The sequence below is a fragment of the Crotalus tigris genome, unplaced genomic scaffold (assembly GCF_016545835.1).
Source record: "Crotalus tigris isolate CLP2741 ecotype Arizona unplaced genomic scaffold, ASM1654583v1 scf7180000017663.5292952, whole genome shotgun sequence".
Lineage (NCBI taxonomy): Eukaryota > Metazoa > Chordata > Lepidosauria > Squamata > Viperidae > Crotalus > Crotalus tigris.
Window position 1 is genome coordinate 4,020,578 of NW_024096550.1, and position 24,216 is coordinate 4,044,793.

Sequence of the window (24,216 nt, forward strand, 5' to 3'; positions counted from 1 at the left end):
AATGGGAGGGAGGGACAATGGAAAGGAGGGACAAAGTGGGAGGGAAGGGAGGGAGGAAAGAAAGAAGAAAGGAAGGGACAATGGGAGGGAGGGAAGGCACCCACTCCTGTCCCACCCCTCTCCACCAGAAACCCATGAATTTCTCCCCACAACAGGCACCCCACAACCTGAGTGATGAGCTGGCCATGCCTTCCCCCCCCCCATTGACTTCACTTGTCAAAAAGTTGCAAAAGTTGACCACATGACCCTGGGATACTGAACATCATAAGTATGAATCAGTTGCCAAGCATCCGAATGTAAATCACATGACCTTGGGGATGCTGCAACAGTCATAAGTGTGAAAAATGGTCATAAGTCACTTTTCAGTGTCATCATAACTTTGAACAGTCAAGGAACAAAAGTAAAAAACGATATGTGCAGTGTTATCTTCATTTTAGATGTCAAAAGGGTTTTGTGGCTCCCAGTGTTTTCTTTTTGGTGAGAAAGGGGTCCAAGTGGCTCTTTGAGTGTTTAAGGTTGCCTATCTCTGACGTATACCTCTTCTCCCGAACTTGGCCGGAATGACTTTGTAAGGTAACATATAGCCATAGTGGCACAGTGATTAGAATGCAGTATTGCAGGCTGATCGGCTCAAACTTTCCATCCTTCCGAGGTCTGTAAAATGAGGATCCAGATTGTTGGGGACAATATACTGACTCTGTAAACTACTTACAGAGGGCTGTAAAGCACTGGGAAGCAGTATGTAAGTGTAAGTGCTATTGCTATATATGGAAAACATCTGATTGGAGAAGGCTAACCATATTTAATGTGTTTAGAGGCTTCAGACATTAGCCATCTTCATTTTACCCATGTTTTCCCAAAAGTAAGACCCAAAATAAGCCCTAGTTTGATTTTTGGAGTGGGCCTAATATAAGCCCTACCCCAAAAATAAACTTTAGTTTTGGGGTGAGGCCCACACCTAAAAATCAAGCTAGGGTGGGGGTGGGGGTGGAGCTGCACCCACTTAGTTGCAGCCAGACTTCCCATGAATCGACACCTGCCTCTCCTCACCAGACTATTTCTTCTGTGGTTATCCCCTGGTCTGCATTTTGCCATCAGAGGCCTTTCCAAAAAGGCCTCTGTAGCTGACAACCGAGTTATGAATTCAGTCCATAGCTCAGTTCTTGGCTGCAGAGACCTTCCAGAAAGGCCTCTGATGGCAAAATGCAGGCTGGAGTTCCATTCTCAAAAGCAGAGGCATTTCCTTTGGCTGCAGAAGAAGTGGGCCAGCTGGGCAGGGCTGTTGGTGCCACCACTGTGAGGTGAATGGAAAAGACACCCCCCCCCAAAAAAATAAGACCTGGTGCCCCTTTGGGAAGGAAAAAAAATAAGTCCGCGTCTCATTTTCGGAGAAACATGGTAGTTATGTAAAACACTGCTTTTATCATTCAAGGTAGTTCAGTGAAAATTAATAGAAACAATCTAGTGGACGTATTCAACCTTTTGGATGCGCCTAAAGTAGATCTTCACATTGCACAACAATGCAATGTATCAGATGAGAAAATTCAATTCCTCAGTTTTCCAAGATATGTGCTTGGTGGAGCATTATTGCCTTCTTCCAACATTTTTTGGCCAACTTCCCTGTCTAGCCTTTAGCTGTGGTAGTATAGTACATGTTGAATGGAAAGAAAATGGCAAGTTGCAAAATATTGCAAGTTCGGAACAGCAAAATATGCCTCTTTTCTCAGGAAAATGTAGCCTTTTTAATTTTATTTTATCTTTAACCCACCTTTATTATTCTTATAAATAATTCAAGGTGGTGAACACATCCAACACACCTTCCTGTTTTCCCCACAACAACTCTATGAGGTGAGTCTGGCTAAGAGAGAGTGACTAGCCTAAGGACATCTAGTTGACTTTCATGGCTAAAGTGGGATTTGAACTCATGGTCTCCTGCTTTCTAGCCTGGAGTCTTAACCACTAGACCAAACTGGATTTATTGTACTAAAAGCAAGAAGATAAAGGGGTTCTTGCCCTAACCAGCTTCTTCTGAAGTATTATTTAATAAAACTGAACAAAGACAAAGGAAAGCTCTGTGTGTGTGCACACAGGTAAACTTATACAGAAAACAGAATAACAGAGCTGCAAAGGACCTTGGAGGTCTTCAAGTTCAACCCCCTGCTTAAGCAGGAGACCCTATACCAGACAAGTCAAACACAAGGTCCGGGGGCCGGATGCGGCTCGCGAAGTGGTTTCATGTGGTCCGCGAAGCCTTCCTGTAAACAGTGAGGGAATGGCCCCTGCCTTGGCCCTGGCCCAGACCGGCTGGGAGCCAATGTACAATTTTGTAATGGCCATCTATGCTGAAACGCATTCAGTCTTAGCTCCACAAGGCTGTCTGGAAACAGCGAGGAACCAGCCCTGCTGTGTTGGCCCCGCCCCCTGGGTACATGCTGGGAGGTGTCACCCTTTGTGAGGAATGAAGGAATGCACCATCGCCTGGAAGTGGCCAGCAAATGGCCCTGGCCTACTTCACATATCTGGCTTGATGGGCTCCGGGGGAGGGGTTTCGGAAGGCAGTGGGGTGCTCTCCTCACAGCACCAAGAGGCTGAGCCCCTAGAGGCACCCTTGACGGGAACGATGTAGAGCTACCATGCCCACCCAGTAGGCCGCACCCACCCTGGCCACACCCACCTGCCCCCCCCCCGAGGGCAACTGCAATGCTGATGCGGCCCTCAATGAAATTGAGTTTGACATCCCTGCCCTATACCATAATTAGAGAAATCGTTGTCTAGTCCCTTCTTAAAAGCCTCCAGTGTTGGAGTATCCACAACTTCTGAAGGCAAGCTGTTCTACTGCTTGATTGTTCTTACTGTCAGGAAATTTCTCCTTAGTTTTTCAGTTTCCATCCATTACTTCTTGTCTTGCCTTCTGGTGCTTTGGAAAATAGGTTAGCCCCCTCTTCTTTGTGGCAGCCTCTCAAATACTAGAACAAATATTGGTACTTAAATACAAACGAAGAGAAAAATGGGTTGCTAAATGAATCTATCCATTTATCAAGATTTTTATAGTCTAGACCTACCTACCTTCCTTCCTTCCTTCCTTCCTTCCTTCCTTCCTTCCTTCCTTCCTTCCTTCCTTCCTTCCTTCCTTCCCTCCTTCCTTCCTGATACCAGTCCAGAAAGAATTTTATCTCCTATCATTGCTTGGATAGGCAATGAGATTGGTGTACAAAAAGCATCCAAGCCTGAAGGTAAACAGGGGGAAGTAGCAAACATGTGAAAATTTTAGTCAAATTAAGTTTTGACTTCAGCTTGGTTCACACATCCTGCAAAGCCATAAATTAGAGGGTTGGTTATGGCATGTTTAGGACAGTGCCATTTGATGTCTAAATCACAGGATACAGCTCAGCAAATCAAAGGAGATGCAAACTATGGCCTAGCACACTGATTCTGGCATATGAACCCAGTTTTGGCCCGATTTAAAAGGAAATGAAAACAAAACATACTGTAATTGAGGCAATTCTGACACACACACACACATTATAGCTTAAGAAACACATGAAGAAAAATTATAGTGAATGATAGAAAACCCTCACAAAGAAACCATTTCTGTAGCTAGCTTAAGGCTATCAAGTGCATTCAGCAGGCTACAAATAGAGGCCTGGTCATTAAACATAAGGCTTTGATGTGACAGAAGCTTGTTGAATAAGCAGTTGTAGGCAATTAGCAGCAACACTAGCAGATTACATTAATAGGATCATGTGAGAAAAATCATTGCATCTATCTAAGCATTACTTTAAGGAAGGCAGTTAGCAGTAGCAACCAGAAATAGAAGGGTGTAATCTGAAATAGTTGTAGGGTCATGTACAATGGCAGGGATAAACTATATTTGGGCAGCAATGTATCAGTGTTGTGAAATGCAACAGAAAATCATTAGTCACTGGGAAAAAAGCAAATAAAAATAATGGTCCTCAATCTCTAGTAAGAAAAAGACATAAATGTCATTCTCCTGACTGTTTTTCCATTAGAGGAAACTAACAATCTAAGCATTTTCTCTTCTAATAGTTAATGTGGTTGCTGCTGTTATTAACTATACCTCAATTCTTGACCATCTGCTTTGCATACAGAAGATGCCAGACTCAATTCTTGGCAATTTCCCGATACAAAGAGAAAAACTCTTGACTCTGATTCTAGAAAGCCATCATCAATCAATGTCAACAGCATTAGTTTAATTGATTCAATCATTTAGTTTATGAGAAGGCAAGTTCCTATGTTTCTTTTTCAAATATGTATTGGTGGGATGCCTTGAATTGCAAAATATTCCATTAACGTAACTGTTCTGCCCATGAAAAAAAAATCAGATGGGCAAGCTGACAGCTGGTAGGGGTGCTTTGCTATTATATCCCCCACCTGCTTATGGCATGCACTCTATCCCCTTTTATGTTGATGTTGTAAGATAAGCCATACAATGGCCCCCACTGATTTTAACTTATGAAGTCAACTGTTGCACAGGTCACCATAGCTTAAGCCAGGAGTCCTCAAACTTGACCACTTTAAGACATGCTGGCTGGGGAATTCTGGGAGTTGAAGTCTACAAGTCTTAAAGTGGCCAAGTTTGAGGACCCCTGGTTTAAGCGATGATACCTGGATTAGTTGTTAAGAGTACCACAACACACTTTGTCATTTTTGCCAGAATTAACTTCCACAGCAATTTCTCTGGAAAGCAAAGAACCAGCTGCCAGGAAAATTGTGAGGTTTCCTTTTTTTTTTTTCCAGAGGGAACTGCCAATTTGAAAAACTGTAGGATCAACTTCACTGCCAAATGACTAAGATACTTATCTAGACAACACTTGGTTTCCTTTTTGGTTCATCATAATTTAATGGATATATGAGGGGAAAACATCACTGTAACCCAGACCACATCTGGCCCTTTAGTTATCCCTGCCCAGCCCACCTGAGGTCAATTGGAAATTAGAAATCAAATGTAAATAAGTGTGCCATGGGGCAAGAGAAGAAGCCAAGTCAGGTCTGTGCAGTCACCATGTGCTCCATCAATCATCTGGAGGACATGGGAAGTTGAGGAGAGAAGACACTTTTTTGCACCTGCACAGTGCTCGGTCCTCGTCCGGAGCAGCCTGAGAAGTTGTGATGATGGAGATTGAGGACATAAAATCAGGTTAAATTGGTTTGGCCCTCCACAACATTCCCAGTTTGTTATGTGGCCCCTTGGGAAAATTAATTGCCCACCCCTGACAGACGAGAACACTATGAAAAGACAAGGGAGTAGGGAAGTAAAATGTAATTAATACCTTTGTCTTACCAGCCTTGAAATAGGAACTGGACCTGCCTTGTATTCTCATAATAGAAAAAAGACTAGATTGGAAACAAAAGCCTTGTTATAATTAGAACAATGAATAATGAATGGATTGAACAAGGAAGAGTAATTCAGGGGGTAATATTTCCCCTGATTTTGCTGAAATGACATTCTGTAGACTTAAATAACATTGATAAATGTAAATTCCTTTTGGGTGATTTGAAAAAAAAAAGGCTTTGTGAAAGGAGTTTGTCCACCATTAGTCACCAATGGTTCTTTGTATGCAATCACTAGCGGCCTTTAGTCTAGATGTAAATACTGTACACAGCTCTTTACATTAATCCAGTATGATCCATTTTGACTAAGCTGTACAATGGCAATTGTACAATCCAGTATGAAAGAGGCCACCCAACAGGGACACTTGCAGCAGAGATTAACATGACACTGTAATCCTTAGCATATTTGTTCAGGATGAATCCTGTTGAGATTTTTTTTCTTTTTACGACCCTATAATCCTTTGCTTTGGGGTGGAGTCAGGGCAGTTGAATGGAGCTGAGCCTTTACTGCTTGGATGCCCTTCCTGACACCTATGTGGAGTTCACAGCAGATATTTTCTCTTTGAGCCCTGATAGAGAAACATGTCATTGCCTAAGACTGAACTCTCAACCTGCTGAGATTTATTTATTAGATTTATATCCTTTGTTTTTCTTCCTGTTGTTCAGGAGCCTGATGTACCATATATAATTTTCTTCCTCCTATTTAGGTTGAACTGAGAAAGTGATTCTTCCAAATTCACTCAATAAGCTGGCATTCAGTGGATAATTCTCCCAAGATAACCTATAGCCTGCATATGTGTCTTCCAGATATTTTTTTATATTGCCAATTATTATGTTGCATGAGATCTAAATAATTATGGTAAGGATGCATTTTACTGGAATTTAGGGTAAAATATGTTGTCCTTAGAAACTTCTTTTTCACCCTCTAACTATAAAAGCTCTCCAGTGCTGCTGACTTCATTATATTCAGTCCCTAACATTTCATAGAAGAAAATAGAAACATATACTTCTATAACCTTGTTTTCAAAGTCAAAGTCAATCAGAGTCTGATTCTCTACCCCTACCACCCCTGCTCTCAAACTGCATAGAAGTGGGGAAACTGTGATCTTCCCAATGTTGAGGAGCCACAGTTTCCAACAGCTGCAGTCATCATGACTAATGTGAGACATGATAGATCTTGGAATGGTGAAGATACTAAGCCCGAAAGAAACTGGTTATCTTCTATCCTCCTTTGAAGGCTGTCTTCAGAGAGTCAAAAGGGCAGAACTGGAGATCTTCTTACCTGCATGAAATAAAGCCGGTCTTGCTGAAGCTGGAGAAGTCAACCTCCTAAATAATTGATGCCTTTCTATGTTTGTTCTACTAAGAGTAAAGGAAGAAGTTGTTATTCTTTATACCTAAAATGTCTGGTCGATCCTAAGAACTCACAATACTCAGATCACAGTACTTATAACATGTATGCTTTGCTTTGTACACAAACAGCTTAACCGGCTGTTCCAGGCCTGAAATGGTTCATAGGCAAATCATTTTGCAGGTCCTTCTTTTCTTACTATTACTATGGTAATAGCAAGCAACATAAATATTTTTTTTCCTTTTCAGAAACCACTATCTTACTACAGGTAGTCCTCGACTTACAACTATTCATTTAGTGACAGTTCGAAGTTACAACGGTAGTGAAAAAAGTGACTTATGACCATTTTTCACATTTACGACTGTGGCAGCATCCCCATAGTCACGTGGTTTACATTTCAATGATTGACAACTGGTTCATATTTATGACGGTTGCAGTGTCCAGGGGTCATGTCATCACCTTTTGTGACCTTCTGACGAGTAAAGACAATGGGTAAGCCAGATTCACTTAACAACCATGTTATTAATTTAACAACTTCAGTGATTCCCTTAATAAATGTGGCAAAAAAGTTGTAAAATGGGGCAAGATTCACTTAACTTTATATATAATGTAAGCTTATGTACCGCTAATTCCTTGTGTATCGGATCACACTCAGCCAATAAAGAATTCTGTTCTGTTCTAAATTTCCCACTTAACAACATATATGTTGGGCTCAATTGTGGTCGTACATTGAGGACTACCTGTATAGCTTCTCTTCATACTAACATGAATGGGAAGGAGTAATGGTGGAGATAGCCATTAATCTTTTTTTCTATCTAGTGGGGTAAGGGAATTTTTGATTCCAAGATTTATATCAGCCCAACTGATTGAATAAACGTTTTATGCTCCTTTGAGTGCAGGGCTGGTGATAATTTCAGTATATTCCCCATATTTCTAGATTGGTAGCAATTTTCAACAGTTTTGGAGAACTTGCAGAGAGGAAATTGGTGGTATAGAAGTGTCCTTACATTAGATTCACTCTTTCCTCCTACTTCAGCCTTGAACTATCAGCCTTCTTCTTCTATCGGCTGAATAGAAGCCAACAGTTGAATTCTTCCTTTTCAGTTTTTAAACTTCCAGAGTGAAATCTCTGCATAAGGTCAAATGAAAGCAAAGCAGCCACGACTATCTTTTGTTTGGATTTGGCCTACTTAGTTATATAATAATTCATGCAAGGACTTGCAAACTATAAACATCACAGAATACAAACAAATCGATAAAAATATAGTGTTCTTCACATAGCCCCAAATGTTGTTAAGGAAAGGAATGCATTTGTTTGAGGAATGTTTTTCTTCTTTTCTGCATTAGATTAATCACTGGTTTATGTTACTGAGGTTGTCTTGCTCTTTCGCTCTGACTACAGACTTGGAATAATCCCAGGTGTTGAACTTTGTTAACTATATAACTAATGAGTTTGTTTAACAGAGTTATAGAAAGTTTCTTAGGACACTTTATAAACATAGGACACATAATGGATTTCTTTGAGCCGAATATAGGAGACATCTGGAAGCCATATGTATTTAGGAGCGCATGAATGGAATGATACAACAAGGATAAAACGGCTTTTCTTATTTAGTGATGTCTGATAGTACTAGTGACCCTTTCTGTACCACTCTGTACCATTATTGCCTTTCCAATAATGGTCATTATCAAAAATATGAGTTTGTTAAATATTTCTATCCACCACAACCTCAGGAAGAAATAGGCTTATTTTTGTGTTTGTCTGGCTGGTGAAAGTTTCCTAGGCAGATGACATAAGAAATATTAAACAGTGGCTGCCATTGGTGGGGTATATTGAGGAGAAGAGGTGAGCCAGTTAATGTGATCAGGCATATTTATCATTGTTTATAAGCAAATTTGTCATATTGTTTATTATGTATCTGGTTCACCTTCTCTTTCTTCTCCAGCCATGTATTTTTCCTCTTCCTCTTTTCTAAGAAACACTCTTTTAGGAACAGAGTTTCACTTGAAGCAAAAGTGAAGTAAAAAGTGAAAACCACTGTGTTGTAATCAATCTATTCCCTTCCATGATCATTCCCAGATTGTGTAATTCAGATGCTATTGTGGAAGCTAAACATAGCTACAAACCCCTGCTTTGTTGATTATGAACAACCATAATAGAAACTAAACAGGGAGGTATTCCTGTTGTTTAAATGGAGATCTTTCAGGAGTCATTCCTTCCGAGGTTACCTCATAGCTATTAGAGAGGCAGCTTTCTTAATGATTAAGGAAATATATGTGCCTAATACATACATTTCCTTAATCATTTACATATCTGCTGCTATTAACTATGTTTAGTTCGATCTTTATAATTCCATTGTGTTAATTCTACTAATTTTATTTTCTATTGAGTTTTAAATTACTTGAAATCTTTGTTAAAAATAATTGTGATATCAGGTCAATATCAACTCTTAGTGACCATATTGATAGATTTTCTCTATAGTGATCTAACTTCAACCTTCAGTATATCCATAACTACTACCATGCTGGGGGCCATCCTCTTCTCTTAAATCTTTTCCAGCATTATGGATTTCACAGGGGAGCTAATGAACCAAAATATATCATTTAAGCCAGGTCATTTTTTTCTCAAATAAGAACTCTGGATTGATCTAACATCATTTGCTTAACTCCAGGGTATTCTGCAGGATTCTTCTCCAACATCAAACTTCAAAAGTGTCAATACTCTTTCTTTTCTGCTTCTTCAACATTCAGTTTTTGCTTTCACAGAGTATCGCAGGGAAGAGGTTTCATGATTGTGACTGTGATCATGATCCATCATGGCATCAAGTCTGACATTTTTACTCTACCAGGTGCTAGTCTGCAGTTCCTTTACTTGTTAAAAGGACTAAAATAATAACTTAATTAACAAATCCTGCAAAACAGGATCTCTGAAGTTCTGAGCTAGGGCAGAAAATCTTAAGCAACTCTCTACATGAGTATAAGTTTAAATACAACAAGATTTAATAATTTGTGAGCCTTCATGGAGCTCACTTTGAAGAAAACTTTGATTTTACTTTCGAGGCACTGATATTGGCTGCCTGAAGCTACTACCTCATTCTGCAAGCAGTGTGGAAGCTGGTAATCATCACAAATTATATTACAGAGGCATATTCTCATCACCACCTTGGAAATTACACTAATTGAAATACAGACCTTTTACATGTGAACCAAGAGCTCTATTGCTGAGCGCTGGTTCTACTTACAGATCTTTTCAGATTCCTAAAACACCTGGTTTAATGCTACATCTTCTAAAGGGACCTCGAGATATAAATCATAGTGAGTTATGAAAGGCACAATAGTGGAACAAAAACAAAAATCCTGGAACCTTTCTAAGCATTATCCTGCAAGCAACTGAATGTTTTCAAATTTGCTTTGAAATATTAAACTTTGAGATGGAGATACTGTATGCCAAGTTTCTGGACCGTACTTTTATAGTTCAGTTATAAACCTGTGGAAAAAGAACTTTGAAATATTAAACCAAATAGATCCAAAATGCCAAGGTAAAAGAGCAAATGCAGGACAAAAATATTTGATGAAGTATAAACAAAAGAAAACGGGTGACGTTGAGTTTGTCACACAAGATTGGCTTAGGACAGGATAAACTTGTTTTGATTTCTACATTGGGATACACCCTGCAATGTAAAATATTATGAGGAAATATTGGTCTCATATCTTGAATATAGTAATACATGTGCATGTTCAAATAATGTGCACTCTTTAGAAAATTGCCTTAAGAAAAGTTCCAATATAAAAGTTTGATGCTATGCTTTAACAAACTCAGCCATTCAAATTCTGTCAGGTTACTGTGGGGGGAAAGGGCAGTTTTTTTAATTTATTTTTTTTTGCTGGATTTTTGAAATTTTGAGCTGATCTCATCTCCTTTCTTCTGAAATCTTTACCTCATAAAACACTATTTTCAAATGTTTCCAATGGTTGCTTTATTAAATAACAGGCCAGATATCTTGCTTGTGTGTACTCGAATTAGGCGTTTTAATGTTTTAATGGTTTTTTTTACTGCTTTTATTATTTTAAGCTGTTTTTAAGATTTTGGTCGTAATTATTTGTTTCTGAATTGTGAGTTGCCAGAGTTGTTTGTTGAAATTTGAGACTATAGAAAATAAATAAAATAAAATAAAATAAAATAAATGTGATGCATGCAGGTAGTCCTCAACTTACAAGAGTTCATTTAGTGACCATTCAAAGTTACAACGACACTGAATAAAATGACTTATGACCATTTTTCACAGTTACAACTTTTGGTCACGTGATCAAAATTCAGATGCTTGGCAACTGGTTCATATTTATGACAGTCGTTGTGTCCTGTGGACATTTGATCACCTTTTGCGACCTTCTGACAAGCAAAGTCAATTCTGGTTGTAAGCTATTAACTTTCACTCTTTACATTTGATAGTCTAACAATATCAGCACCAATACCAGGGCTAAGGACAAGCTAGAAAAGCATGAAAACAACTGATTGCAGAGCATTTTAGCACCAGCAAAGCACCTCTTCTCAGAGCATCATTTACAAAGCTTGCTCCCATACCTGTTTCAAAGTCTATTCCTGACTGTTTCTGTGCCTGCATATGCAGCTAGTTTTGGGAAGTCTGAATTATAGCCTTTATGAGGCAAGATAATATAGCCACTTTTACAGGAAAAAGGAAAGGCCTTTTTCATCCAAACGCAGAGTGTGGTGTACAGTTAGTGACTGTTCAAAGTTACAGTGGCACTGAAAAAAGTGACTTATGACTGTTTTTCACACTTACAACCTTTGTAGCATCCCCATGATCATGTGATCAATATCCAGATGCTTGGCAACTGACTTATACTTAAGACCATTGCTGTGTCCCAAGGTCATGGGATCACCTTTTGCAACCTTTTGATAAGCAAAATCAATGGGAAAGCTAGATTCACTGAACAACCATGTTACTAACTTATCAATTGCAGTGATTCATTTAACAATTGTGGCAAGAAAGGTTATAAAATGGGGCAAAACTCACTTAATAAATGTCTCATTTAACAACAGAAATTTTGGGCTCAGTTGTGATTCGAAGTTGAGGATTACCTGTATCTCTTTCAAAAACTTTATAGAGCCTTATTATAGGCAGGTTTATAGGATATTGCTAGATAAGGCAATTGCCTTGTAATAGCTTTAAAAGTCCTTTTACACAGGGGTCCCCAACTCCTGGTCCATGGACTGGCACTGGGCCGTGGCATGCCAGAAACCAGTCCATGCAAACAAGCAAAGCCCCATCTGCGGATGTAGGCAGTACATGAAACCACACCCCCTCCACGGAACCCGGTCCCTCGTGCTCAAAAGGTTGGGGACCTCTGCTTCAACAGCAAGCATGCACTCACTAATGTGAAAGATTCAGCTTCTAATGGGATTAGCAGGAAAACTTTTACTAGGAGAGTCCTTGATTGCACAGACAAGAAGACAAATCTAATTCTGTCACTGGCATCAAACAGTTGATAATCTCTTTCACACTGTCCCCTCTTCTATTTTCTAACCCCACAAGAAATTGAAGATGATTTTCAATCCATTGGCTCAAAAACTCAAAGGAAAGTGAAAAACATTAGCTTATCTTGACCTTACATTATATTTCTTTGTTTGGCATTCTACATTATATTTCTTTGTTTGGCATTCTACAATCTGAACTATTCCTGGGAATGAGGCAGGGGAAGCTGAAAAGAGATCAAGGTACCTTTTTCCCATGGAAAGTTTTACCATCTTGTTTATGCAAAATGGTTTACCTAAAACAAAGTTCTACAGCAGCATCAAGTACACCATGAGAATCACAGCGGCATAGAGCTGATCCTGGAATGAGTAAGCTATTTATACTTGGTCTTCTGTTCTGCTCTTGCACTGCACATATGTTGTCTATTTGACTTCTGATACACAAAAATAGATCAAATTCAACTAAAGGCCATAACTACAATTCATTCAGCACCATTGTAACTTTGCTGAACAAATGGTTGTTAAGCAATGGTCTGCTACCATTTGTTATATATAAACTGAAAATTAGGCAGCACTTCACTTAAGCTGTTAAGACCTAATTCTGTATTGAATCTCAGGCTTAGTTCTAGAATATTTGATGACTAAAAAAAAGGGCTCCGATCATGTACTGTGTGTTTAAAAAATACACTTCAGTCATCCTCCACCTATATGGGACCTGGAAAAGAGTTTCCATACAAATTACAAATAAATAAAGAAGCTAAATATTTAGGAATAAAACAGATTAGAAGAATATCCCTATGGCTTTTATAACAAATCCAGAAGGGATAGATACCATGAAACCTAATTTCTTCAGGAAATCTTGGACTATATTATAATAGCTCTACATCCATTCCCCATCAGTTTTTTTATTGTTTATAGCCCTTCAGGAGATAGTGAAACCTATACAAGATCCCATCCTGCAATACACTTGGAATTTATACTCAGGTTATCTGAAGATATGTGATACACTTGTGCTGTCAAAGCCATAAGGGTCCAGCCCTAATGTTGGCAAGATAGAATATGCTAAAGAATGAGAATATTATTTATGTGGGTCAATCAGAGATTGCCAGATGGACAACAAATTACGTGGGATAAATAATAACTAAAAGGAGATTTGAACATGATTACCTCTATGCCATAGAGTTTATATCCTGGACTGCACATGCAGTAAAATGAGGTAGAAATAGAATTATGAAAGTGGTGATACGGTAGAATAGATATAATACCAGTTTAGAATGGGAAAGGACATAGACAAGAAGTATTTTGCACGCAGAGAACAGTCTCTGCAAATAGAAAATTGGAACATCAAAGGAAAGGTTAATCAGGCTTTTCTTCCTCCAGTTTTGACATTTAAAAAAAAGTATTTAGCACGTGTTGTTTTAATATGAGAAATACTGAAACGCCAATTGCCAATGAGGATGGTCTGCAGTCTGAAGCAGTAGGTCCATGATACTTGCCTAGATGTAAACTAAGTGAGTCCGTTTTATTTGTTGGGAGAAATGTGAATAATAATGGGCTGGGTCCACATTACAAGTGGAGATATATATCACACTAAATCTAAACTAGATCTAAGCCTAGTCTGTATATCCATGACAGTTGACAGGATTCTAACCATCAGCCCAATAAAAGGTGTGCATCTCTAGCTCAAAATCATGTTTTGTCGGGATGGGCAACATGTTCTTATATGCAACTTTTCAATTCATCTAAGTCTTATGCATACCTATTCACAAGATAATTTCATGTATTTAATGAAACTTAATTTGAGGAGTGCACATAGAAACTTAAGTCGTTAAATACATCGGACCACAAAGAAGTTAGGCCAGTGTTTTCAAACTTCACAACTTTAGAATTTGTGGACTTCAACTCCCAAAATTTCCCAGTCAGCGTGGGAAGATGGGAAAGAGACAACAGAGGTGATTCCTTAAAACAAGGCAGTCTCCAAGACGCTTTTTCAAAAGAAGAAAAAGGAGATGCGTTCTTCTACCAGACCATAACGCCTTCATAAAACTCCGTTTTGTAGACGGCGCTTTTAGAGAATATACGGTAAGCCAAAGGCTTCCGTCAATCTTACTCGGGGCGGCCCGAAACCACACCGGATGTTTACACGCTGCATTTCCGCACCAACGAAATAGTCTCTATGATCGGCCGCCCCTGGGACCGCCGAGGGGGTTGGATGCGCCTGCGCGAGCCGGGCCCCTTTAGGCCGCTCCTGCCGCCACGACCATCCACATAACTGTATGCGTTGAGCGGAGACGCGCGGGCTCGGCGACAATAACAGCCGCCCCGCCCTCTCCCCTCCGGTGGGCCCTGCTGCGCCGCCGTGAGGAGCCGGTTCTCCTCCCCGCGTCCTCCTGATCTGGGCCGGGCCGCTGGCTCCCCTGGAGTTCCGCGACGGCAAATGGTGGGGCCGGAGGATGCCGGAGCTCAGGGCGGCGCAGCATTGCTTCCCTCAGGCCGGGACAAGGAGGCGGAGGAGGCGGAGGGCGAGGAGGAGGATGCGGAAGCGGACAACAAGCGGGATGGGAGCCGAGAGGGCTCCCGGGACCGACTGCATCGCTACCTGGCGGGCAAGAGGCCGCCCAACGGGGACGCCTGCGGCGGAGGGAGAATGACCAACGGGGACGCCGGCTTTCTGCTCCTCTCCCCGCCGCCGCCCCGCGAGGGCCCGCCGGGCTCCGAGGCGCCCGCGTCTCCGCAGCGCGGCGAGGAGAAGCTACACAACGGCGGCTGCGCCTTGTTCCTGAGCGGCGTGGCCGTCGCTGAGCCGCCGAGCGGGAGCAGCCTGGCGGGGGCTGCCCTGCCTTCGGCCCCGTTTCCTTCGCCCACCTCCTCCTCGTCCTCCTCCGCCGCCACCTCGTCCTCCTCCGCCGCCTCCAGCTCCTCGGGCACCCCCGAGGAGGCGGAGAGCTTGTCTTCCCCGGCGAGGGCGCTCCCTTGCCTGCCCGCCTTGGCCTTCATGGACATCAGCCTCAACTCGCGAAACACCTTCGAGGTGAACCGCCGCCGCAGCGCCCCCGTGCACTTGCCGCCGCCGGAACCTCCGGACGCCCCCTCCACCGGCGCCCACACTGCGGCCGCTGGGTCAGAGCAAGGGGATCGGACCAAACGGCTGAGTGGGATCTCCGGGTCCAGTTTTGCAGAATTTTTCACGAGGTAAAAATTACTCATCGTGCCCCTTCCTTGTGCATGTAGAGAAAAGGTACGGTTACGAGTGCCGCAGACCCGAGTTGTGCAATTCTGGGCTCTATGAATGAAGGCGAGTAATACGTTTCCCAGGCTCCAGCACGAGTCCGAAAGCTTGGGAGGCAAAAACCTCTGGTCCCGGTGACCGATCCAGATTGGGCTCCTCAGTCGTTGATCCTCAATAGCATCGATCTTCCCAGCCTTGTAGTGGCAGCCGCCCATTCTTGCTGGCTTTCCTCTCGGGTTAGATAGGCTTGCAGTGGAAGGATAGTGTCTAACTATTACTTAAAAGACTTGGCTTTGCAGAGGTGAATAAGACTCTGAATTATGGATAATGTGAGGTTCCTTATTTGCACTTTTTTTTCCTCCCAAGCAGGTAGAGCTTTCTGGGTACCCTGACACACTGCAAAGGACAGATATGGAATGAGGGATGGCCTGCTAAAAAATGTTAGGCTAGGAAATTCCTTGTGAAAGAAAGAAAAATCTTAGCAGGTAATGTTTAGGAATGTCTTTAGCACGGCCCCTTAATTTCTGATAAACCAGTTCTGAAGGCAAAAAAAAATTAAACGTGTATAACCTTTAGAGAGATGTCCTTAACTTTATTGAGTGTAGCATTCACTTAAAGTATGTACAATTCTAATGCATTAATTGTTTAACTTAGAGTGCATTATTAAAAATATTTTAACTCTGTTCTACTCAAAGATTTCTGTCTGTAAATGGGGTACAATCATATTTTATGCTTTGGATAGCATTTTTCTAGTTTTGCACCAAATGCCATATTAATGGAGAATGGGGATAATGTTTTGTATCAGATGTCTTGTTACAATAGCTGCATCTTGTGTTGCTACACATTTGGTTATATGTGTCATTTTGAAAGCAAAAGGTGCTTTTATTGAATTTAGGGGATTTGACCTCTACATTTCCTTAAAGCCTATACCAGAAAATATTGGCAAACCTTTTAATCAGAAACATCTATTATCTCTCAGTGATCCTTTTTGAAGCAGGGAGCTGTTTTTCGTGACATGTAGAAGAACATACCTTGATAAATCATTAGCTTCTGAGGCCTCTGAAGTAGCTGCACAAGTACATTAGAATATCTGTTAGAATGAGACCCTACCATTTATAACACTAATGTTTCCTAATCATTCTCCTCTTCAATGTTTCACTGTAATACAAAATGTTATTTTCATATTCTTAACTATAAGTAATTAAAGCCTTTACAATGGTTAGGCTAATAGGAAAGAAAATAATTCTATTATAGGCTAGTGTTGCAGAGTTAGACTGTTCTTTAGATATGCATGGCATACTCCAAATTGAGCAGTTTTCAAGAATGAAACCTTACATCAGACATGTCAAACCACAAGGCCCAGGGGCCAAATGCAGCCCTTGAAGTGGTTTTATGTGGCCTGCAAAGCCATCCTGGAAACAGTGAGGGAACGGCCCCCACTGCCTTTGCCCTGGCCCAGGCTGACCGGGAGCCAATGTACAATTTTGTGGTGGCCATCTATGCTGAAACACATTCAGTTTTAGCTCCACAAGGCCGTCTGGAAACAGTGAGGAACCAACCCCTGCTGTGCCAGCCCCGCCCCCTGGGTGCATGCTGGGAAAGTGTCACCCTTTGTGAGGAATGAAGAAATGCACCATCGCCTGGAAGTTGCCAGCAAATGGCCCTTGCCTACTTCACATATCCGGGTTGATGGGCTCCAGCGGAGGGGTTTCAGCAGGCAGTGAGGCTCCTCCAGTGGACCATGCCTTGGCACTTTCCCTGGTCCCATTCCCTTCTGCCAGTGATCCTCAGATCTGTCCCACTCCTGCCCAGGCCCCCACAGGTGCCCTTGACGTGAACGATGTAGAGCTGGTCATGCCCACTCAATAGGCTACACCCACTCCATCCACACCCATCCAGTAGGCCACACCCACTCTGGCCACACCCACCTACCCTCCTTGAGGGCAACCGTAATGCTGATGCGGCCCTCAATGAAATTGAGTTTGACACCCCTGCCTTACATCATTATTGGATTGTGTTTTCAGTTTTATGAAGGACCAATGCATTCTTATTTGTTCTTAGCTTCAATAATGCTGGAAGACTTAATGAGTACTGGAAATGGTGGAGTAAGAATTAGCCACTTTAATTTTTTTTCTAAAGGGATTTTATTCTATCACATACTAATACAGTATTGAGTGTCTTGGACATTGAAGCTATTTATAACATTTATGTTATATAATGTCTGTTATGTTAGCTGCCTAGAGTAGCCCCATAGCAAAATAGGCAGCAGATAAATTTAATAAATATATAAATTTATGCTCCCAAGCTTCTGGAAAAAAACAGTAAAAATGGGTAGTTTTTGAGTCTCTAGCTTGATGTTTACAATCTAAAAGCCATGAAGACCTGGATCTTCACCCACGCCTTCAGTGTGGGTGAGTAAAACTGTTCATTATGCTTGCCATTTGTTATCATTATGTTTTGTTGATTTTATTGTAATGTTGTAATTATGAACCACCCAGAGTTATTGAGAGTCAGTTTCAAGTTCAATAAATTATTATAAAGTCATGATACAAAAGAAAAACAAGATGGAGCATGTAAAAGAAAACAAGATCATTCAAGCATCAGTTCTTAATGTTACAGGGATTCTAATCTTATCTGCAATAGCTCACTAGAGTGGCTCTAGTCATTAATATGGGAGAATCAAAGAAGAAATTTACTTTTTTGAAGAATATAGGTGGTGGCCCTGCATTCCTTCTCTCCCTGACACAGTGCAGTGGAATGGCTTCTGGATTGTGGCAGTTATTTAGAGCAAGAACTTTAATGCCAACTGTGGCCTTTTTGTGCTAAAAGGTAAGGTGGTAGGGTATTTAAAGCTCTTCCACTATGTTGTTGATACATGATTTAGCATATCTAATAAACTTAAAATCATCTATTTCTTCAACTTTTGTTTGGTGAAGATGGGGAGAGAAGAGGAGAAAGGGAAATGACAGTGGACAGATTCTTTTGAAGTAGCCAGCTAATATCCTGCTGAAACATCTGATATAATTTACAATACTTGCCGGAATTGTAATTCTTGTGTTGAGGAAGTATCTCATGTCTTAATATTCATGAATAGCTGATTTGTTTCCAGTTGCTCCTTTAGCAATTATCTAGAAACAGTTCTCCATCTGAAATGCTCACTACCTCATATAGCTTAATATAGAAAATGTATCATTAGAGAACTATTAATCCTATTTACAGAGATGTGCCATTTATTCTGAGTGATATAAGAGACTATAGAATTATATCTGTGCTTTTTCTTATGTCTGCTTTCACCATTACAAAGTCGTCTGTGTTTTTTCTAACTGCATTTTCTAAACATCAATAAATCATAATGAATAGAGTAATAAAATTATTTATAATATCTGTAAAAATTGAGTTCCTGTGTTTTTAAGATTGTGATAATCATGTGAAAGCTGTTTGTATTTCTTGAGTAGAACTCTTGCTTCTGCATTCAAGTTTAATTTTCAAGCTTCTTTCTTGTTTACCCTGTGGCAACTTTGTGAAGTAGATTAGGCTGAGAGAAAACGACTGACCCAAAGTCACCTAAGGCTGAAGATGGCCTACACTATGGGTCTCTTAACCACAGTGCCACCCTGATTATGTGTCTTGCCTGGGAGATTCATAGTATGACAGCAGAGACTAAATCCTGAATTACTTAGTGTTCATGTGAAAAGTATCTTGAAATTGTGCTTCATCATTGATTAAATATGAGTCAGTAGTATGACTTGGCTTTTAAAAAGGAAAAATGCAAATTTGGATTGCCTCAGTGGAGGCATAATTTTTCAATCACTTGAAGTAAATAGTTCCTTTTTCTTTTTAAAATTTTTTTTTAATTTTTATTTTTTAAACCAACAAAACAAGGCAAAACAAAACATAACACACATACACACACAGTGTGTGCTCCTCCTTTTTTTTAACAGCAATTTTGTAACAGTAATCTATTATTTACATTTCTCCCCTAATTCTTCTTTAGATATATTTGTCCTTGTTGTCCCGTTGTTTCTTGTTTGCATTTTTCTTCCTTCTTTTTCATTAGTCAGAGACCACGTAGAACATGTCCAGTTCCAAATATCACATTTTTAAAAAGGTACAGACAACTGGCACAGGTGCAAAAAATGGGGGAGGGCAGTAGGGATGATGAAAACACTGGAAACTAAATTCTACAAAGAGATAAAGAATAAATTGGCTAGGTCTTGGGAAAAGAGAGCCGATAGGGAAGTGTCAGCAAGCATTTTCCAAGTACCTGAAGGGGGATCTCAAAAAAGGTCAAGACCTATTTTGTATTGCCTCAAGGTGAAGGATACAGAATAATAGCCTTAATTATAAAGGCAAACAGATTTTGGCTGAATGTGAGATTAGACTTAAAATTTAAGATGGTAGAAGTGAATGTTTCAGCAGCCATCTGTTTCATGCTTAAATTTGGGTTTCTGCACTGAACATACTTTGATGTAAGGGTATAAGGGATCCTTTCCAATTTTATGATTCTGTGATAATTATCTCAATTCCTCACTTTTTGCTTTGACAAGTAGCAAGTAAAAAAAGTTGCTAATGATATCTGGCATAATACCTCCTGAAAGGAAAATTGATTCTGTATCCCTTGTAGAGTCATTTAAGAAATTCAGAAGGTATGCAAAATATTGTTAAAAGGGCATGTAAACTATGGACTTTGCTGAGAGTGCATCCTGAGGATCTAATCTGACCCTAATTCTGAGAACCGATAAAAATCACATCTTGACATATTTGCTTGGTTTATCACTTTATACCTTTTATAATTCTACAAAATCTGAAGTTTTCCTGAATTCGTTGATACTTGTTGCTATATCTGGTTTTAACATGAAATGTCAGTTTTATATTGAAAAGCAAATGCTTCATTTCTGCTAAGGCTGTGGTCTAGAACCTCTTTTGAAGCTTGTATCTCTGAGCAGTATTAATAAAGGGTTAGAATATTGATTATCTCACAGTAACACTGTATCTGAAAATTGAAATTGTATTTTAAGTACTTATAACCACTCTGCTACATTACCCATTAGAAGTAATGTATTTGATGTAGCAGTGTCTGAGTTGTGGAGTCCTAAGATGCTCTCTGAGCTTGGTTGTTTGCTTGCTGACATTTCGTAACCTAATGAGGTAATCCCTTCAGTGTAAGTTGCGTGTGAAATTTGGACAAAAATGACCAATGAGTAAAGAAAGACAAACAGCTGAATGCAAATTATAAACGTATCCAGACATACCTTTCATACATTGTTATACTTTTTGTTACATATTTTATATAGTGCTAAATATGCTGCTAAAACTATAAATTTAAAGTCATTTACCAAGGAGAATTTATTTCTGAGTTAATGCAATGCAGTAATATAGTTCAGTCCTTTAGGTAGTTTTTTACATGGAGTACTTTCATTATTGATACTATAAGAGAAAAGTGTTTTATGAATTACTTATTTGAAAATGAATAGAGAAGACATTGTATAAAGACACGTCTCCATTCTACTCTAAGTTTATATTGAAATAGGGCTATAAGTAACCTACTTAAAAAGTTGATAAACTTGAATTTTGCAATGCTGCAATGTGCTGCGGCATGTTTTATTACAGCTGTGATGTTTTAGAAATCTAATATTTTAATAAACACAAATTGAAACTGGTACAAATATAGGCAAGAAGTACCTGTTAGCTGTACGTCATTTTAATTTAAGTTCTCCTAGTAACTTAGTTGAAACTGAATGTTTCACTTTGATTGTGAACTTGTTTTTCTGGTTGTGATTTATTTCTTTTTCTTTTTCATATTTATGTAAGTAATACTTATCTCTGTATGAATGACTTTCACAGGTATCAGTTTCACCTTTGTCTCAATCCACAGTGTTTATAAAATTGCTGTTAGAGATTTAGTATATGTATATTTAATTGAATACAGGTAGTCCTTAACATAAAACCATTCATTCAGTGACCATTACAGTGGCACTGAAACAAATGACTTATGACCGTTTTTCATACCTATGACTGTTGTAGCATCCTCATGGTCATGTGATCAAAATTCAGATGCTTAGCAACTGGCATGTATTTATGACGGTGCAGTGTTGCAGTGTTCCAGGGTCATGTAATCACCTTTTGCAGTTTTCTGACAAGCAGAGTCAATGGGGAAGCCAGATTCACTTAACAACTGTGACAAGATAGATCATAAAATGAGGCAAAACTCACTTAACAACTGTCTTGCTTTGCAACAGAAATTTGTGGTCTCCATTGATGGCTATCTATATGACATAAATACTCTTTATCTAAATCAGCTACTAGTTTTTGATATTAACTGAAAATAAACTGATTTTCTGGTTATGTCATAGATATAATAAAGTTCACTGATAGAGAGATTCATTTTTTGACCAAGTGACAAAATCAGTGGACCAGAGGAATGCTTTGAATATAATTTATTTGGACTTCAATAAGGCATTTGATAAAGTAGATCACAACCTACTACTTGATAAGATAGAAAAATGTGGGTTAGACAGCAGCAGCACCAGATGGATTCGTAGCTGGCTGACTGGCCGTACTCAGTGAGTGGTCCTCAGTGGAACTGCATCTACATGGAGGGAAGTATGTAGTGGGGTGCCCCAGGGCTCTGTTCTAGGCCCAGTGCTCTTCAATATCTTCATCAACGATTTGGACGAGGGGATAGATGGGGAACTCATCAAATTTGCAGACGACACCAAGTTGGCAGGAATAGCCAACACTCCAGAAGATAGGCTTAAGATACAGGAGGATCTGGACAGACTTGAACACTGGGCGCTATCTAACAAAATTAAATTCAATGATGAAAAAAGTAGGGTTCTACATTTAGGCAAGAAAAACCAAATGTACAGGTATAGTATAGGGGGTACCTTGCTCAATAGTAACAACTGAGAGGGATCTCGGAGTCGTAGTGGATAATCACTTAGATATGAGCCAGCAGTGTGCTGCAGCTGCCAAAAAAGCCAACATAGTGTTAGGCTGCATTAACAGAGGGATAGATTCAAGATCACGTGAAGTATTAATACCACTTTACAATGCCTTGGTAAGCCACACTTGGAGTACTGCATCCAATTTGGTCACTATGATGTAAAAAAGATGTTGAGACTCTAGAAAGAGTCCAGAGAAGAGCAACAAAGCTGATTAGAGGACTGGAGGCTAAAACATATAAGAAACGGTTGCTGGAATTGGGTATGTCTAATTTAACAAAGAGAAGGACGAAGGGGGACATGATAGCAGTGTTCCAATATCTCAGGGGCTGCCACAAAGAAGAGGGAGTCAAGCTATTCTCCAAAGCACCTGAAGACAGGACAAGAAGCAATGGATGGAAACTAATCAAGGAGAGAAGCAACCTAGAACTAAGGAGAAACTTTCTGACAGTTAGAACAATTAACCATGGAACAACCTGCCTCCAACACTGGAAGTTTTTAGGAAGAGACTGGACAGCCATTTGTCTGAAATGGTATAGGGTTTCCTGCCTGAGCTAGATGACCTCCAAGGTCCCCCCCAACATTTATTTATTTATTTATTTTTGTTGTTGTTGTTATTATTATTATTATTATTATTATTATAAATTGCCTTATAGAACTGTTGTATGCAGAATGTTACATACTGCTGCTCATAATGCTTGGGTCCCTTTTTTATTTGCTTATTGTTGATGATTACATGCCATCAAGTTGTTGCTGACTCTTAGTAATCACATAGTTAGATTTGTCCATGTTGATCTGTTCGTAACCTGGACTTTCAAGTCTTCCAATGGTATGCTCATTGCTGTAATTTAAGCTATTCATCCTGCTGCTGGTCGTCCTCTTTGTTTTCCTTCCACCTTTCCCATGTAGTCCTTGATTTAAGAGCCATAAAGCAGGTCACTGGTCAGATCATTGCCTGACCAATCTGATTTTATGACCTTTTTTTTCTGGTGCTTATGAAGTGAATTGCCGTAGTCGTTAAGTGAACCTCAGTCATGAGATAAACACCATGGTCCTTAAGCAAACTTATTCGCTGGGGAGGAGTTGCTGAAAACCAGAAGTAAACCTGCTTTCGGCAAACCCTAATTTGCTAATGGCTGTAAATGCAGGTGGGTTATAACACGTCTGAAATGTGACTATATGACCATGGAGGAGACCCAGCCATCAGAGCATCAGCATTGAGTCATAAGTACATTTCGGGTGGGGTGGGGGGTTCCATCGTAAATTTGAATAGTTGCTAAGCAATTGGTCATAAGTGAAGGATTGCCAATAGATCTTCTAATAACAGGTCCTAAATAGGATAATTTTAGCTTGGCCCCTTGTGCCTCAAGGGGATTTGCTTGATGATCCATTTGTTTGTTTTCTTGGCTCTCCACAATGATCTTGGGAGTCTTCTGCAACACCAACATTCAAAACTATCAATTCTTCTCCTATAAAGTCCAAGTTTAGCTTCCACAGAGTGTCATGGGAAATACCATGTTTTTCACATGTTTTATCTTTGTAGTTGTTTACAAACAGTAAAAAGAAAGATAAAAGGGACAGCAATATGCTACTAATCAAACCTCATACAAAGAAATAAAATATGTTGTAGCACTATCATAAAACTGTAGAACATGGGAGAAAACTGTTCTGCTTTGTGAGGAAAAGCCTGTTTTATATCCCATCATATGTCATTAGAATTTTTGTTAGTAGGATTGGAATTTTATTTCCAAAGTTAAATTACCCAAATTTCAATTCAGAATTTTTTAAACTCTTTCCTCAATAATCATAAGTCATTAACATTTAAGTTGAAAAAAAATTCTAAAAT

General features: G+C 39.8%; 1 protein-coding gene across 2 annotated transcripts in view; it reads left to right on the plus strand.

Moving 5' to 3' along the window:
- The first annotated feature begins 14,366 nt into the window (after positions 1 to 14,366).
- Positions 14,367 to 24,216, plus strand: part of TBC1D12 (TBC1 domain family member 12) — a 61,999-nt gene continuing 52,149 nt past the window's right edge. Inside the window, exon 1 of one of the 2 annotated variants that reach the window (XM_039335994.1) lies at positions 14,367 to 15,389. In XM_039335994.1, the coding sequence (XP_039191928.1) occupies positions 14,635 to 15,389 (755 nt within the window). In that variant the 5' untranslated portion in view covers positions 14,367 to 14,634. The remainder of the gene's footprint in view (positions 15,390 to 24,216) is intronic. The other variant, XM_039335995.1, reaches the window with a different exon arrangement.